At 37.2% G+C, this 17,964-nt stretch overlaps 1 protein-coding gene across 1 annotated transcript; it reads left to right on the top strand.

The window, feature by feature from the left end:
- Positions 1 to 3,593: 3,593 nt before the first annotated feature.
- On the top strand, positions 3,594 to 17,648 carry LOC110714019 (K(+) efflux antiporter 2, chloroplastic-like). The gene is made up of 21 exons (XM_021892476.1): positions 3,594 to 4,049; positions 4,263 to 6,010; positions 6,745 to 6,916; positions 7,065 to 7,155; positions 7,389 to 7,525; positions 7,624 to 7,683; positions 7,781 to 7,900; positions 8,430 to 8,498; positions 8,921 to 8,986; positions 10,106 to 10,195; positions 11,047 to 11,151; positions 11,408 to 11,536; positions 12,029 to 12,238; positions 13,087 to 13,236; positions 14,886 to 14,939; positions 15,053 to 15,111; positions 16,086 to 16,152; positions 16,226 to 16,402; positions 16,648 to 16,704; positions 17,085 to 17,159; positions 17,248 to 17,648. The coding sequence occupies exons 2-21, from the start codon at positions 4,338 to 4,340 to the stop codon at positions 17,368 to 17,370; spliced, it is 3,684 nt and encodes a 1,227-aa protein (XP_021748168.1). The 5' UTR covers positions 3,594 to 4,049; positions 4,263 to 4,337; the 3' UTR covers positions 17,371 to 17,648.
- The last annotated feature ends 316 nt before the right edge of the window (positions 17,649 to 17,964 follow it).

Genomic DNA, 17,964 nt, shown 5'->3' with positions numbered 1-17,964 from the left:
GATGAATTAAAGCTTGTATCTATTGGAATGAGAATAAATGTAGGTATTATATCCGTCATGAAAAATAGGGCAGAAATGACTAGATTTCTAGGTGGGTGTGAAAGTATCATCCTCCACCTCTAACGTGCCCCATCAACATCTATTTAGTGTTAATACAAAGTATAATGACAAGTTTAGACAAGTAGTTATGTGTAAATGGTAAGCAATGGAATATTCATGAGAATCGGATCTTACTCAATTTGGTTACACTCCATATATCGACGAATTAGTGAAAACAAAGGACGTTTTACCAAATTGAGCTTTAAACGGAAACTATTTACGAAAATGGTTGCGTGGCAAAACTATTTACCAAACTAAGCTTCCAGCATAAAACGCTGTCCGAGACAGCGTTTTATGCTCTGGTATAACGCTGTCTCTGACAGCGTTTTTACCTTTTGTATTTTTTTTAAAAAAAATTATTAACAATTGTATGTTGAACATAAAACGCTGTCCCAGACAACGTTTTACCTTCTGTATTTTTTTAAATTCAGTAGGGCATAAAACGCTGTCTCGGACAGCGTTTTATCCTTGGGTTTTTTTTAAAAAAAATTCAATGGGTAAAACGCTGTCCGGGACAGCGTTTCATGGCCATATATCAGTATGTTCACTTCAGCAGAATGCGCAAGAACTCAACCTCAACCTCAACGCTTTCCCTCCTCCCTCTCACACTAAACCACGACCGTACTCAAACACCCGCATTGCCGCCGCCGCCCACCCTTGCGCCACCGCTGCTGCCGCCACCTTGCTGCTGCCCTCCTCCCTCTTACACTCACTCACTCAATTTCGTGGTTAGCCCTAAACTGAATTTAGTGTAATTGCATAGTTATTGTGGTTAATTATTGTGAATTGTATGTAATTGCTCTTACTTGTTGTTAATTCATGTCAATTGCATGTAATTGTTGCTAATTATTAATGAAAATGTGGTACATTGTTGATAATTATTGATGGTGATGTGGTACATTGTTATTGAAATTGTTCATGACATTGGTGAAGTTGATGATGGTGAAAATGTTGAAATTATTGAAATAGTTTAGGTTGAAATTGTTGAAATAATTCAAATTGTTCATGAAATTGTTGAAATTGGTGAAGTTGTTGAAAGTGAAGTTGTTATAGGTGAGAAGAGTCTTATTTCAGTGTTGATAATTTACCTCGCTCTAGATTTCGATAATCCTAAAATGTGTTTTGGTTATGTAGAATATGGCGTCACAAAATGTAGTTTTGTTATGCCGGTGGGGAGGAGAAATGCTGTTTGATGGACCCCGGGTCGAGTATAGTGGGGGAAATATGGAACCACTAACACTAGAACCGAACATGACTATGAATGATTTGATGAATGAGGTTCATAGTAGTATTGGTTCAGACCCGATGACCGTTGACGTACACATTAAAATGAGGTTTGAGACCGGCAATGGGGTTCAAGTGTTACCGGTTTCTACGAATAAGCATGTGACAGCTCTAAGGAACGTTGTTGCAATGAAGGGTGTTCCCACTGAAATATATGTGGAAACGGTGCCTATATGTACCCAACAAAGTACTCGGCCAGAACAACAATCTACACGTATTTCTGGGTACAACACAGAGCCCTTTCAAGTGTCGTCACACGACATTCCATCAACTGAATATGGGATGGGATCTTTCAGTCGAATGCTACACGACGATCAATTTGACATGCCATTTAGTTCTCATATTGCTTCACCTGTACATGGGGGGGGGCATATTTGGCATTGACTGGCGAAGCTTCACCGTCTCAGCATGCGCCGAATCATCTTGAAGATATTGTGAATAACGAACTTTCTATGTATGATGTGTACACAAATGATGAGGCCGATAGCGGAGAGGAGGAAGATGGACTTCAGAACATGGATGTAGAACCTGCTCGGATGGAAGTGGGCGAGCCCCTGGTTAGAACTCCCATTCCTTGGTTCAGTCAGGTGAACGAGAACTACGAAGTTGATCAGCATTTGCGTTGGTTGAGGGGGAAAACACCTCCAGCTGGTCTTGGTTCCTGGGTTGCATTCGGGTTCATGTCACTCAACGAGATGGCCTTTGTGTTATATCTGACCGACATCCTGGGATCATTGCAGCAATGACTGATCCGAACGTTGGATTTACCGAGCCGCGAGCCTATCACAGATTTTGTGTTCGCCACATAGCTTCTAACTTGAAGACTCACGTGCGACGAAACGACATGAGAGATATGTTCAAGGCTACGGCGTACCAAAGGCAGGAAAGAAAACTACACGGCGATCTGTGTTTCATTAGTGAGGCGTGTAACAAGGCAATGGAGTACATTGTTCAAATTCCGTTCACCATGTGGTCCCTCTTTCACGACGCTGGACGTAGATACGGGATTTGCACTACTAACTTCTCTGAGACATTCAACAACGTGTTGAAGGGAGCACGGTTTCTACCGATCATGTCCCTAGTCGAGTTAACTTTTCATAGAGTTAACAAATATTTCACTTTGAGAAGGGAGTCTTCTGAGGCAAGATTTGAACAGGGACTTGCATACCCCCCCAAGGTCACTGCCATTCTAGAGAAGAACACCGCAAAAGCCAGATATCACAGAGCGGATGCGTATAACCGTCGATTGCATATTTACCAAGTTACAACAGAAAGGGGAGACCGACTTGGTAGTAAAGGAGGCCATAAACATACTGTTAACTTTCAGTTAAGAACGTGTACCTGCAACAAACCTACGATATTTCACCTCCCATGTTCTCACGTTCTAGCCGTATGTGCAACGTACTCACTATCAGAGCGGCCGTGGGTTGACCCGGTGCTGCAATCGGAGGCATACACGAGCACATACGCGCCGCAATTCTGGCCAATCCCTTGCGAGACAACCTGGACGCCCTATAACGGTCCCAGAATCATTCCCGACGGGAGCATGTTGCGTGGAATAGGGCGACCAAGGTCAAAGCGCATACGTAATGAAATGGATGAGACTAACCGGCCCGCGAGCAAATGTAGTCGTTGTCACGTTCAGGGCCATAACCGGGCAACGTGTCCATCGAGACCCTCAGAGGACCCATGACTGTTAACTGAAATTCGTTGTAATCGTAGATGGAGGAATTATTTTGTAATAGAAAATTTTGATTTAATAACATTTGGAACATTTTGATTTAATAACATTTGGAACATTTGATCGTTAACATTTTGGTTAATTGCTAATGCGTTAACTCTGTTGGGATTTGTTAAATTGCATGTGAACAGATACGATGGACGGTAGGGCTGTGGAGCTGGCTGTTGTGGTGGCTGTTGGAGGACTGCAGCATGCAAGCTGTTTGCTGAAGCTTGTTTTCTGCCTGGATGCTGGTTGCTGTTTCCAGCAGAAAAGCGCTGTCTGAGACAGCGCTTTATGTTCAAGCATAACGCGCTGTCTGAGACAGCGTTTTATGTTCAAGCATAAAGCGCTGTCTGAGACAGCGCTTTATGTTGAACATATAAAATAGTTGTAGTTGAATTTTTTTTTAAAAAAACCCAAGGATAAAACGCTGTCCGAGACAGCGTTTTATGCCCTACTGAATTTAAAAAAATACAGAAGGTAAAACGCTGTCCGAGACAGCGATTTACCCTGGAAGCTTAGTTTGGTAAATAGTTTTGCCACGCTACCATTTTTGTCAATAGTTTCCGTTTAAAGCTCAATTTGGTAAAACGTCCGAAAACAAAAGCTTTGAAACCAATAATGAAAAATAACGTAAGAAAAAAAACATAAAAAAGCCTAATTAAACACGTCACCTTATCAACCTTTTTAGCAATAAAATAAAAATATCTCCTTCTCAATTCTCACTTTCTGAGAGCTCAAAAGGCCAAATTAAAATATACACACCCATTTTTCTGAATAATAAAATCAAATTAATAATATATATATTTTTTTAATATCTTTTCCATCCATTTGTCCTGTTTTATTTCAGTTTTAATTTCCTTATTTCAAAAAATATCCGCCATTGAAGAAGCTCTTCGAAGCTCTGCACCTCCACTAACTCACTGTCACTGTTCTAAGTTCCGTAAGTTTTCTTCTCTTCTCCTTCTTTCTCTCTCCTCTCTCTTCATGCCATTTTTGTGTGTTATCTAGCTCAATTAATTTTGATTTTTTTTAATAATTTATATTACTCATATTTGTGATTTTTTTAGGGTTTTCTTTGTGCATTCATTTTGATAATTTGATATTTGAATCGTCAATTTTGTTAGTGTAATTGGAAAGTTTGTTGTTTCGTCAGGTGTTTGTGCTTCGGTCAACGATAGGTCAAAGTAGTTGGTTTAGTTGACGGTGTTTTGGTATTGATTGGTATGAAATGGATGTTGGTTATAGTTTTAAGCAGTCCAATTTGATTCATGGAATTGAGTGCAGAAGATATCGTTCTGATTTTATCCATTCGAAATTGGGGTTTAGAGTCAGTGGGTTTGGGTATAATAAGTATGGAAGTAATTCAAGGTCAGTTTCAAGAATCTGTTTGAGGAAGAATGTGAAGGGAATTGGTAGTGTTAGTGGTGGTTCTATCGTAAAATTGCCGTCTGGGAGGGATTTTGATGGTCAATTGTGGGGTTTGCCTTCGAGGAAAGCCGGGGTAGGTGGGAGCGAGAAGGGTTCTGAGTCTGGGAGTTTGGGAGGGGTTGCTCGGTGTCAGGGTAATGATGCTGTAGTTTACATCGATGGAAATGGTCGGAGTGCTGAGGTAGGAAAAGATTATGAAGGAGAAGGGTGGATAGAAGAGGATAGTCTTGACTTAGAGTTGGATAGTTCTGGAGGAGAGAAGGAAAAAAAAGAAGATGAGGTAGCTCAGGATACAACTTTGGAGGATTTGAGAGAATCGTTGCTGAAGGCTTGCAGGGAATTGGAAATTGCACGGCTGAACAGTACTATGTTTGAAAAGAAGGCACAGAATATATCGGAAGCTGCCTTTGCGTTAAAAGATCAAGCAGTGAATGCTAGGAATAATGTTGATAGTACGCTGAAAATGATAGAAGAGCTAATAGATCAAGAAGTGGGTGCTAAGGAAGCTCTTCAGAAAGCCACAATGTCTCTTTCTTTGGCTGAGGCAAGGCTTCAGGTGGCCTTGGACACTGTAGAGATTGTCAAATCGAATAGTGATTCCGAAAACGAAAGTGATGAGGTTGTATTAAACCAGCTAAGGCAAGAGGAGGATGCCCTACTAGCTGCTCAGAAGGAGATTAAGGAATTCAGGATGGCTTTAGAAAATTGTGAAGCAGAGCTAACAAGGCTGCAGCTAAAGAAAGAGGAGCTGCAGAAAGAAGTGGAAAGATTGAATGAAGTTGCTGATCAGGCTCAGATAAATGCACTGAAAGCTGAAGAGGATGTCGCTAACATAATGCTTTTAGCCGAGCAGGCTGTTGCTTTTGAGCTTGAGGCTGCTCAGCGCGTGAATGATGCTGAGATGGCCTTGCAGCGAGCTGAAAAGCTGCTCTCTAATTCTCAAACTGATGTCAAAGATTCTATTGATCTTTCAAGTAGGTCATCCTTTAATGAAGATGTTGCTATTCAGGAAGAGATGTCTGAAGGATCTCTGGGTACTGATGGCTTTGAAAGTGAAAACAATTTGGTTGTAGAAGGTGCTTCTTTGGCCAGCAAACCATCACTGGATAAGCCCTCTGACAAAACAAGCCAGAATCTGATTGACGTTGCTTTATCTGATGATTCAAGCGACAAAGAAAATAGAAAACCATACGTAGAAGTCAATAGAGATGCTGATGCAGAGGTAGAAAAAGTGAAGAGCGCAGCACAAGCTAAGAAATTAGAGATACAAAAAGAAGTGGCACGTGACAGTTCTCCCCCAAGTAGCTCAAAGGCATCAGTGAAGAAATCATCTCGATTCTTTTCTGCATCATTCTTTTCATTTGATGAAGATGATGAAGAGTTCACACCAGCCTCTGTTTTTCATGGTGTTATGGATTCTGCAAAGAAGCAGTTGCCAAAATTGATTGTTGGAATATTGCTCATTGGAGCAGGGTATGTTGAACCAGTTTTTAGTTTTTTCTTTTCCAGTTCTATTTTTCTTCTACTGTTGTTGTATGTGATGCGTAAATTTTGTAAAATACTGCTCTATAAATATCATTTTTCTTATCCCTCATATCTCTTATGAAGTACTACATGTTAATCTGTGAAAAAAATGAAGTCTCTTTAAATTATGCCGAAACCTTGGCTTAGCCTCTAAGTTTTACTTAGCTAATGTATTCGGTATCAATTTGTTTGGGCACCTTTGTGCCGAGTAGTTGAATTCCTTGGTTGAAACTTCATTTCATTTCTAATTAAGCAGAAATTTCATTCTTTTTTAGATGCCTAATGGATTGTAACATGTAGTCCTCTACACCTTCTAAATGTTCACTACATGGCTTATAAGTTAATCTGTTCCACAAGGAACTAATAATCTAATACTTGGAATCACTTCTCTGAACTATCGTGTTGTCTACTCAATGTCTGATGAAAGAAGAGTTCTCATAGTTTCTGTTACCAGTTTTTGTTCGTAATGTCTCCTATGTTTGAAGTCCTATCTGTATACCAATTAAAATTTAGCAAACAATTATGTATGAGCTTAGTCAAGTTCCTTTCTTGATAAGACTAATATTTAAAATCCTTCCTAGGTTCTGAAACATTGATAGCTGAATGAATTTGATATTTCACTGTTTATTGTCATAAATAATGCATATATTACCTTATCTGATACTAGGTTAACTTACTAACAGGGTTGGCTATTATATTAACCGAGGTGAGAGAGGTGCTCAGCTGTTTCAGCCACAACATGTATTAACCTCCACTATTGAAGAAGTTTCTTCAAATGGAAAACCTCTGATTCAGCAAATGCAGAAAATTTCTAAGACAGTGAAGAGTCTAATTGATAAGCTTCCCCAGCAAGAGGCATGTGTATCCTCCACTTACCCATTTTTCATTAATATATAAAATATATTATAGTTCATATATTCGATTTCTTAAGTGTCTTCTTATAGTCTTCTGAGAAAAGGTTTTAATCTGGTGTTTGTTTGTTGTATGTCCTCTCTTTCTACAGATTAATGAAGAGGAAGCATCCTTGTTTGATATGCTATGGTTGTTGCTGGCCAGTGTGATATTTGTACCTATTTTCCAGAAAATTCCTGGGGGTAATACTTCTCTCTACCTTAAATGATGGGTTGTATCTATTGTATGTATAATGTATTTTCAGAATGTATGCAGCCCTGTAAGAATTTTATTGAGCAAATTTATATTCCAGAAAAGTTCGAATGTTACTGATTTTCACTCCCACTCTTCTGATATGTGTCAGAAGTTTTAGTATTGCAATCTCTAATTATAATACTTTTTGGCAATCTTATTCTTTGCGTTTTCTTATCTTCAGGTAGTCCTGTCCTTGGTTATTTGGCTGCTGGAATCTTGATTGGTCCATACGGCCTCTCAATAATTCGTCATGTGCATGGAACTAAGGCGATTGCAGAATTTGGAGTTGTGTTTTTACTATTTAACATTGGCCTTGAGGTACAAAAATCTGTCAAGGCTCTTGTAACATAATCTGAACTAATGTAATTACCAAGTTACAGAACTTAAATACGTTTTGATGTTTTCCCCATTGACAGCTTTCTGTTGAAAGACTGAGCTCCATGAAGAAGTACGTATTTGGTTTAGGTTCTGCCCAGGTACTAAAATGTTAAGTTCTCGCCATTCACATATATCTTGGCCCTCTTGGGGTTATTCATGCTTTTAGTATTGTAGTACTGACTTTGGGTTATGCAGGTGCTGTTAACAGCTGCAGTAGTTGGCATGGTGGCCCATTATATTTCAAAACAGGCAGGTCCTGCGGCAATAGTAATTGGGAATGGCTTGGCCTTGTCATCAACTGCTGTTGTCCTGCAGGTAACATTCATAATTGTTAGTTGTGTGTTTTGTGCTCCCTCTAATGCCCTAATAGGACTATAGGGGACTAGGAGTGTGACTCTAAACTCCATCATAATATCTAATTGTTCGCTTTGCACAAGGTCATCTTTAGGCAAAACACAACCATAAATCCCATCTTACAGATTGTTCACTGGGATATTTGCTTCCATTCTAGGATTCTAGCAATTTAGCATAAGAAATCAAAGTGTCTGTGTACATGTGCTTGCCCCTTGAGATTGAAATGTGCTATTTTCCATGTCTTTTGATGTTTAACTAAGGCTTAGAGCAATATACAAAGGAAGGTGCGGGTAGTTTGATCTTGTGATATTTAGGTTCAAACAAAGCTTGCTTAATAAAAAATATTGGGGATCAGATGAGCATGAGAATGTACTCCAGAGAAAACTAAATTTCTAATTATCTACCTACTTCCACTGAGAAAATTATATTTTGTGCTGCATAAACTTAATCTAGATGATTTTTGATGGAGTTTCTTCAACTTTTGATTCAGGTTTTGCAAGAGCGAGGGGAGAGCACTTCACGGCATGGGCGTTCTACATTTTCAGTCTTACTATTCCAGGTAAACCTTTTAGTCTGGGATAAATTCTGGAGATAGTTAATTTATGAGGAGAATCTTCCTTCCATTGTCATTTGTAAAGAGCTTTTGGTTGATGTTTGATCACAAGTTGAATCCTTGCCATTTTCTACCAAGACATGTCTGGGCTAACAAATAGAGCCAAGGGGTAGATAGATGTGCCAGTGCTGCTAAATTTTGGATTATGTGGTAAACTGGCTGTCTATGGCCATGCATATTTTCTAGCTGCAGCTTCACAATTGCATGATTTACATTTGATTGATGCTTGTAAAATACGCCATTGCTCCTTGAAATCCAATCAAGCTCCTTGTATAGATCTTAGTCAATATATTATTGGTTCACTTTTTTTTTTTGTCCTGAAATAATTTCTGGTATTTTGCTTTTGCTTTTCTTTGCTATTTTTCCAGGATTTAGCTGTCGTGGTTTTGCTGATACTCATACCACTCATTTCACCAAATTCTTCTAAAGGCGGGGTAACTACTTCAAATATTTTTGCATTATTTCATTATTTTGCTCTTTGTTGAATGTCGTTATGCGTATTTGTTTTTTAATCTTTATGTACGTTGCTTGGTTTCATGTCCTGCAATGTGGTTATTTGTGATACGTGGCAAGTTGGCAACTTATAATTTTTTACTGTGAATCTTTGTAACAGAGAATAAGTGGTTATTGATTTGAAAAGTATCCCACTGCTTTTCACTTTGTTGAAATTACTTAAATTAGCTTTTTAGTTAATGAACTGAAACATCCATGTTAGAAGCATTAATTGAAACTTAAAAGTGCAATCTAAGTCATAATTAATTGATTTTAACCAAGGTTAAGCTGAAGCTGTGGCTTGAGCATGATGATCCTATCATCTGTAATAGGGGTTGAGGTGTGTTGTGGATTCATAGGGTGTTTCTGGTTTGTGGTATGTTCTGTGTGGTCATTGCCAGCTTAGTTGCTTTGAGTTTTCCAGAATGGCTGGCAAGCTTTCTTATATATATATTCTTTTTCATGATGGTTGTGGTTATGGATCCAGTAAGATTTTTATTTGAGCTGGTGCATTGAAAAGCATTAAGGGAGATTAAAAGGTATCTGAGGGGCCAGAATGAAAGGATTGGTTTTAAGTATACCTCTAAGGTGGCTTTTCTTGTGAAAGATTTAATTCTGAGGATGAAACCTTACTCTATGTGTTGCATCAAAAAGCAACAAGTAGGATAGTGTTGGGACCATAATGAAAACAAATATAAAGCGCTTCATACAAAGATTAAACTTGTCAATTTACTATTTCCTCCATTCCATATTATCTGTGTATTTCAATTCACTTAAAATACCTATGCAATATTATTTGTCAGCTTGATTTACCTATGGAATAGGGCTTGTGGTTTTTAATATTGATTATATAACTAACAACTCATCAAATTACCTGTACATAATCAGTGACTTTTATTGGAATGGAAATAGTATATCTAATGAAGAGGTAGATGTCATCCCCTAATTCATGGGCAGAACATAGTTGTAGGGGTTAAGTAAAAGGAAGAAATTCTATAACAATCTAAACAACTACATTAAAATAATGACCAATAATTTATTTTACTCTGCTGTTCATTCAGATTGGTTTCCAAGCTATTGCAGAAGCCCTAGGATTGGCTGCTGTTAAGGCAGTTGTTGCAATTGCCGCTATAATTGCTGGTGGACGCTTGGTAAGTGGTTGAATTTATTGCACATTTCAGTTCCAGCGTGAAGATAGTTGTTACTTGTTAGTGATTATTTACAATTTTATGCTACTAGTATCTTGTCTAAATACATTGAACTTATATTGCTCAGAATATATTGTGATGTATTGCTAGCTAATATTGTTAATATCTTAATAAGTCACCTTGGTTGTCCCTTCTCGGTCAAGTAAACTAAAGAGAAATCATTGTGTGAGACAAAACTAATGACATTGTAGCTTACCCCCTCTATCCTATAGTTGTTTGCTCACTTTGCTTTTTTATCTGTCCCAAAATAGTTTGCTCACTTTCCTTTTTGTCTATCTTAGATTAGTTTGACCATTTCCAAAAATGGTGATGGCCACTGTATTTTGATCATCAATTATTATTTTTCCCACTACCAAAAGTTAGGATCCCACATTCTGCTCTTATTCTCTTATAAATTACTCTACTATCTCTAATCACATTTGATTAAATAACATTTGATGACCAATCACCAACTTGTCTCGTCAAATTATGAGCCATGATAAGTGAGAAAACTATTCTGGGAAGGAGGGGTGTGTTAGTAATTATAATACAAAAGAGATTTTCCCTCTATTTTTTTTTTTGGTAATCTGTATAATTTGTCATACACTCTTCTTGCAAGTTTGAACATAAAAAACTAAGAAAATTTGTCATACATTTATATCGCTGGTTATATATGCATGAGGGAGCAGTTTTGTTACTTCAGGAAAATTTCTCTCTTTGTAAGTCTAGTTTTCAAAATTATAATCTTTGCTTGATGTTATTTGTTAAACAATTACTTTGCAAGAACATATTCTTACTTCTTGGATCATCTGCAGTTTCTTCGACCAATTTACAGGCAAATTGCTGAAAACCAGAACGCGGAGATATTTTCAGCCTGTACACTTCTTGTTATACTAGGGACAAGTCTCCTTACTGCTAGGGTGAGTGGGAAAACTTTTATGAATCATTAACTTATGCTTTTTAATTTAATTTTTTTTTTCTTAATTTATTGTGAGGGGCTAGTTGTCACAACCAAGTGGGAAGGGTGATTGTCTGAAAAAGAGTAATCCTGTCCAGTGTTCCTGTCATCAGTTCATTTAGATCTTGTTTTTTATTCTTTCAGGCTGGTGAAAAAGAGTAATCCTGTCCAGTGTTCCTGTCATCAGTTCATTTAGATCTTGTTTTTTATTCTTTCAGGCTGGTCTATCTATGGCATTAGGGGCATTTTTGGCTGGTTTACTTCTTGCAGAAACTGAGTTTTCATTGCAAGTGGAGTCAGATATTGCACCATATCGCGGCCTTCTTTTGGGTCTTTTCTTCATGACGGTATGTACTTCAGATCTTGCTTCCCAACATGCATCTTCTTAGATTTTCACTAAAGCTCTTCATTATGCTCTGCTGCCAATCTTTCCATCATGCACATAGAGTATGTGTGGCCTTCCATTGGGATTTCTGTCTGTAATTTTTTTGGAAGCTTGTGATAGATTCATTGCTGAAATCTTTCCTTTTTCTTTGGGGCAAATTGCTTTTGCCTTATCCTCTGAATTATTTAAAATTTAATCTGAGTTACACCTGGGATTAGCTAATCCATGCATAACCAGCTAGGTGCTGACCTTAAGCATGTTTGATATAAAGGCTCTGGACTTTCTTCTTTACTGTTTTCTCAGAGCCATTGGGTTCTGATTCCCATTTATCTGACTGTCACTTTTGATATATATATTTTTTAAAATGATTATTGTGTAGACTGTCATTTGTTTCATTTAATTAACTTTTCGTCACAATTTGTTAATTTAGTCAGCACCTGTTTTTTGTTTCCAGGTAGGGATGTCTATTGATCCAAAACTTCTCCTCTCAAACTTCCCGGTTATCATGGGAGCATTAGGACTTCTAATCGTGGGCAAGACTATGCTGGTTACTTTAGTTGGTAGAGTCTTTGGTGTTTCAACAGTAGCTGCAATCAGAACAGGTCTTCTTCTTGCTCCTGGAGGAGAATTCGCCTTTGTTGCATTTGGTGAAGCTGTAAACCAGGTTTGACCTTGCGTTTTGTTAATCCTCATTTTCTAATTTTATTGGAATCCTTCTTGCATTGATTATTATTTTGTGTCTCTTCTTTGTCTCAATTGGTGCACCTGAAGAATACAGCATCTTTAATCTTTGATTCAAGGCATTGTTTGTATGTTACAAGTTTACTTTCATTTTGGCTTAGATTTTGATAAAGTGATAAACTTGCATAGTTGCATGTTGAGCACTTGAGTATTCTTTGTTATTTATGCAAATGAGGCAAAAAGCCTGGGGAAAAATTGAATTACATAAACTAGCTAGTAACTACACATGGTAACGCCAGTCCTTCAATATTATCCTAGATACTTTTGATCAGATTCATCAGAGGAGCTTGTGGAACTTGTATATGCTAGCAATTCATCACTATACTTAATTCCCAGTAACAATGCATCGGAACAATCTCCCCATCTGGAAATTTGTTTAGATTGCTGCATACATTCTCCTAGCTTCATTCTTCAAGATATGAAATACCCCCAATACCCCCCCCCCCTCCACCTGCAAGCCCAGGTCCTCCTTTTACAGCACCATCTGTGCCAACCACACACAAGGAACCACCCAACTAAATGATGGACTTGCATGTTATAACTTGTGGATAATGGGAGGGTCCAATTAAATGTGCTTGTGTGTAACAGCATAGATTATCAATGGTAGAGGTTTTCGTATCTCTTCTATCAGTGTGCATCTAAATTTATTACTCTTCTACATGATCACAAGCACAATTCTATCTCTGTCTGTCCAGAATATTGGGGTAATTGTATTAGCTCATTAGCTGAAATAACTCTATATTTGCTTATTGCTGTTGGCTTTACCTGCAGGGCATAATGTCTCCACAGCTGTCATCTTTGTTGTTCCTTGTGGTTGGGATTTCCATGGCTCTTACACCATGGCTGGCTGCTGGTGGCCAGCTGATTGCCTCTCGCTTTGAGTTGCATGATGTGCGAAGTTTATTACCTGTTGAGAGTGAGGTATCTCGTATCCTTCTTTTTATTTTTCCTACAATATGCCCTTAGGTTCTTGCTCACCGTGTTGATGAAGTTTGTGATAATTATATGGCCTAATTGAAGTGAAATTGGTTGGCCTTGTGATTTATTGTCCATGAAATCTGACTTGAGAAAGCATGGGAACGGAAGATAGGTTCTGTTTGTTTGTTTTGGAAAGAAAACTGCTGGGAAAATGCAGAGGAGTGCAAGCAAAAAGTTTCTGAAATGGGTTGAAGAGGGAACCATTTCCAACTATTTAATGCATGACCCAGAAAATTCTGAAACGTTTTGTAACTTGAAGTCAACATGGCACATTTCCAGCCATTAATAGTTAGATAGGTGGAAAAAATGCTTATAATAGCTCTTTATTCGCTTTCATCTTCTTCAAGTGTACTTTTTTACTTTAGTTGGTGGTTGCTGGAGGAAGTTTCCTGTCCGCTTGCACAATGGTGGTCTGTTCTGATAGGATATGAGCGTTGGTGGTTTCAAATTGAATGTTGCGGCTGATTCATGGGTACTAAACGTTAAGTTTGACGCTTTATTTCAGTGGGTTGAGCTCAGTGTTAGCTAATTCTCACTAGCTGTGCTTTTTAACAGAATATCTCTTTGCACTAAGAATCATTTTTTAACAAAAAACTAAAACATAAAAATAAAATTGATTGAACAGTATTTAATCTGATGCTACCTTTTTGTAAGTTAATGCTTCCCCTTTCCCTGTTTTTATACTTTTATAGTTGTCGTTTTCCTGTAAGTGCAGCCAATTTTTAAAGTCTTAGATGGCTGGTGCTATTTAGTTTGAATGAGAACAACTGAAATGTCTCCAAGCACTCTTGCTTATGTCAGACCTGTAGCAAGGATGATTTTGACTGCATGCCTATTCCCGACTATAGTAATTTCTTAGGAAAATGACCATTCAAGATTAAAATTCATAAAGATAAACAGCGTCTGGTTTAGGTGGGTTTAAGTGAGATATTGCAGGAGATTCAATAGTTTTTATTGTCCAAAGATAAGTTGGTTCAATGCTTGAATTGATAGGTTTGGTTCCTGAAGGTGTTGGTGTGATGGCCATCTGCTGATTGTAGAAGCAGGCTGTGCATATTCCTAAAGAAGGATTTTATTGATCATGAAAGGTCTACTAGAATTAATGATGGGAATCAGTTAGGCTCCTCAAACTGTCATGTCAGGCTACTGGTAGAAGCAGGCTGTGCATATTCCTAAAGAAGGATTTTATTGATCATGAAAGGTCTACTAGAATTAATGATGGGAATCAGTTAGGCTCCTCAAACTGTCATGTCAGGCTACTGAAAAATCTCAGTAGTTTACAGAACATAAGGGGAGGAATTGAGTCTAAAGATAGACCTATCCACTTAGCTTATCCAGCAAGGATTCTAAATGACGATTAGTGTCAACATAAATGATGTGTTGCTCAAAAATGTTCTTCAGTTAGAATGGCATGCCTCTTGACTAGCGTGGAAGGACTTAGGTCTAGCTGAAGGTGTATCTCAACAACAAAAATGACACGAATTCCCTTTCCTGTTTATGATCCATACTTCTTTCAGTTCTGACCTTTCAGGCTTTCAAATGATTTTTTTCTGTTTCTTATTTTTCTGCTGACATGTTTTATTTCATCCCAGACGGATGACCTTCAGGATCATATTATTATATGTGGATTTGGACGTGTAGGCCAGGTGAACGTCATTGTTATAAATTATTAAGTTCCTGAAATCTATCTTGAGCTTTGCCTCTTTTTTTTTTTTTTTTTTTTTATCTCCCTCCCTGTGATCTTGCTTCTTTCATGCAGATCATAGCTCAGCTCCTGTCAGAACGTTTGATACCATTTGTTGCTCTTGATGTTAGAAGGTAAACTTATACTCATTTTAAATATGCACCAAATATTCTTTCAAAAAAAAAAAAAATGCACCAAATATGGCTGGATCTCCTTTAAAGCTATGTGTATGATCGTGGTAAGATTTGCATATATAGCTCTTTCTCTTGCCCACCTCCCACTTAATTGAGACCTTTAAGCACTGGGTTTATTTTTATTTGATCTTTTTTTCCTAGGGCAGACGATACTGCTTTGTTTTTTTTATTTTTTATTTTTTATTTATTTTTTTTTAATTTATTTATTTTTTTATTTATTTTATTTGGGGTCTATGGATGTATCTTTTGTCTTAATGCAGAAAAACTAGATATCACATACTCACATATACTGTACTTAAAAATCTCATGCAATAGTCACCAATCACAATAATATGATAAATGTATTTGATCCTCTTGGGAAGCAAGCTAGTATATTATAGCTGCTGACAAATGTGTGTGTGCGCGCGTGTGCTTGTGCGTATGTTGAGGCGAAATAAGTCTGCTAGGGCTGTAGCAAGTTTTCTTTGTCTTAAAGATGACAAACCTAGCTTGAAAATCTAGGCAAGCATCCAAGAAATGAAAGTAGAGGTTATATTTAGTACAACTATACATGAGAAACATACGAAGTTAAATAAGGAAACAAAAGCCTTTAGAAATTTGCATTAGTTACTGTTTCAAAATTTTCACTTAATTGTGTTTCTGAGTGTACCTCGCATTGAAAAATGAGTTTAGCCACACTTCAGAGCATTTATTTTGTACACATTTCAATGAACTGGTTGATAATACAGTTTAGAGACCATTACCGCAGTATATATATATATATATAGGCTACTTTTCTGCTTTCTTATGCCTTACCGAGGATGGGAGCCTCTTCAGATATATAAATGTTGATGTTATTTGACCGATGGAAGGTCATAATGTATAATAACTGCTTTATGCTTCATGTCTCTTATGCTTATGTTTCACGATTTCAGTGACAGGGTAGCAATTGGTCGTGCACTTGATCTTCCTGTATATTTTGGAGATGCTGGAAGTCGTGAGGTACAACAAATTTCCAAGCTATTCAAGCTTGTTGCATATTCTCATTTAAAAAGCTTTACTGTTTTGTGTTTAGGTACTTCATAAGGTTGGGGCTGAAAGAGCTTGTGCCGCAGCAATAACATTGGACACTCCTGGTGCAAATTATAGAACTGTTTGGGCATTGAGCAAGCATTTCCCAAATGTTAAAACCTTTGTTCGTGCACATGATGTCGATCATGGTCTAAATCTAGAAAAGGCTGGGGCAACTGCGGTATGATGTTTAATGTTGTACCCTGTTTATTCTGTTTTTTTTTACCTGTCATAGTCCTCATGGATAGCCTTTCATATTGTGGACTGTGGACTACTGAGATTTTGCTTGATTTAATTATTGTGTGCTATATAAAGTTGTATCATGTTGGGGAATTTTTTTTGTTTTCTGAACTGATAATATCAGAGTTAATTCATATTCTGACATTGTTATTATGCAAAAAAAGTCTTACAATATTCTTGCTCCAGGTTGTCCCTGAGACATTGGAACCAAGTCTACAGTTGGCAGCTGCTGTTCTTGCACAGGTATGTCTTGATATTGTGAAAGAATGTGAGCAAGTGATAAAATTGTGATTGTGTAGTGTGTTTTTGTTTATCCCTCCATAAGAAATTTTAATAGCTCAATCCTTATATATATGCTGATATTTATTAATTATCTGCAGTGTTGTTGGATTCTAACATTGCATTTTAGAATATACGTAGTAGTTTTTAAAATATATTTTCCTAGAAGTACAAAGTTTAATAAACGAGAACGGAGGTAAATTTCAATTCAAAAGGCCAATAAAGGCGGACAACTGTTGCGGCCAATTCTGTCAGTGGTTTAATATCCAGTTAACTTGCCAACAATGGTGATAATTTATGTACTGATGACTGTGATTTGAAATTTGGTGTTTTTCTTCTTTTAGGCTAAACTTCCAACATCAGAGATAGCATCTGCAATCAATGAGTTTAGATCCCGTCACCTCTCTGAACTGACTGAGGTATAAGCTATTTCATATCTTTGACATGATCTGTTGCTACCCATTGATAAATAGTGTTTTAAATATACTGAATTCCGTGTTATTGCAGCTGTGTGAAGCTAGTGGAAGTTCACTAGGTTATGGATATTCTCGAGTCATGAGCAAACCCAAATCCCAACCAGTTGACTCTTCCGATGATAACCAAGTCATTGAGGGAACACTGGCTATATAAATTTGCAGCTAATACAACCAAGAGTAGAGAAGGCAACAAAATTGTATAGTTTCATTACATTCTCACTAGTGTAATTTGTATAGAATTTTTGGGCAAAAATATCAAAGGTAAATACTTCTTTTTCGTTTCTTAATGCTCATTTCCTCTTTGTGGGGAATCCAAAATTTTGACCAATTTGCCTTCTGAATCAAAAGCGAAGGAGCTTTCAACCTTTATGTTCGTTTTGAAAATTTGTAATTACGATATTTGACGAATGCCTTTATTTATCAATCTATCTCTAATAAAAGCTTTAGGAAATGAAAAGAAAATGTTCCTCTAAAATTGCCTTCATTTTCCCTTTTTTTCTTTTTTTGCTTTATTTTCCCTCACCAACGACTATAAGTCACTAAGTCTGTAATCAGTGGCGGATCCAGGATTTTCAATTAGAGGTAGCGCAATACGGGGTAACGCATAGTTATTTAAATATTTAAAACTAAAATTAAAATCGAACTTTATTTTAGGGATTTATATTTTAAAAAATCCTACAAAAAACGCTTAGCAAAATAATAAACCAATTGATTTTTTTGATGTCATGCATAGCATATTGTTATGCTC

Source organism: Chenopodium quinoa, unplaced genomic scaffold (assembly GCF_001683475.1).
Source record: "Chenopodium quinoa cultivar QQ74 unplaced genomic scaffold, ASM168347v1, whole genome shotgun sequence".
Taxonomy (NCBI): domain Eukaryota; kingdom Viridiplantae; phylum Streptophyta; class Magnoliopsida; order Caryophyllales; family Amaranthaceae; genus Chenopodium; species Chenopodium quinoa.
The sequence above is the reverse complement of the archived record's forward strand: the minus strand, read 5'-3'. Positions and strand labels throughout refer to the sequence as shown.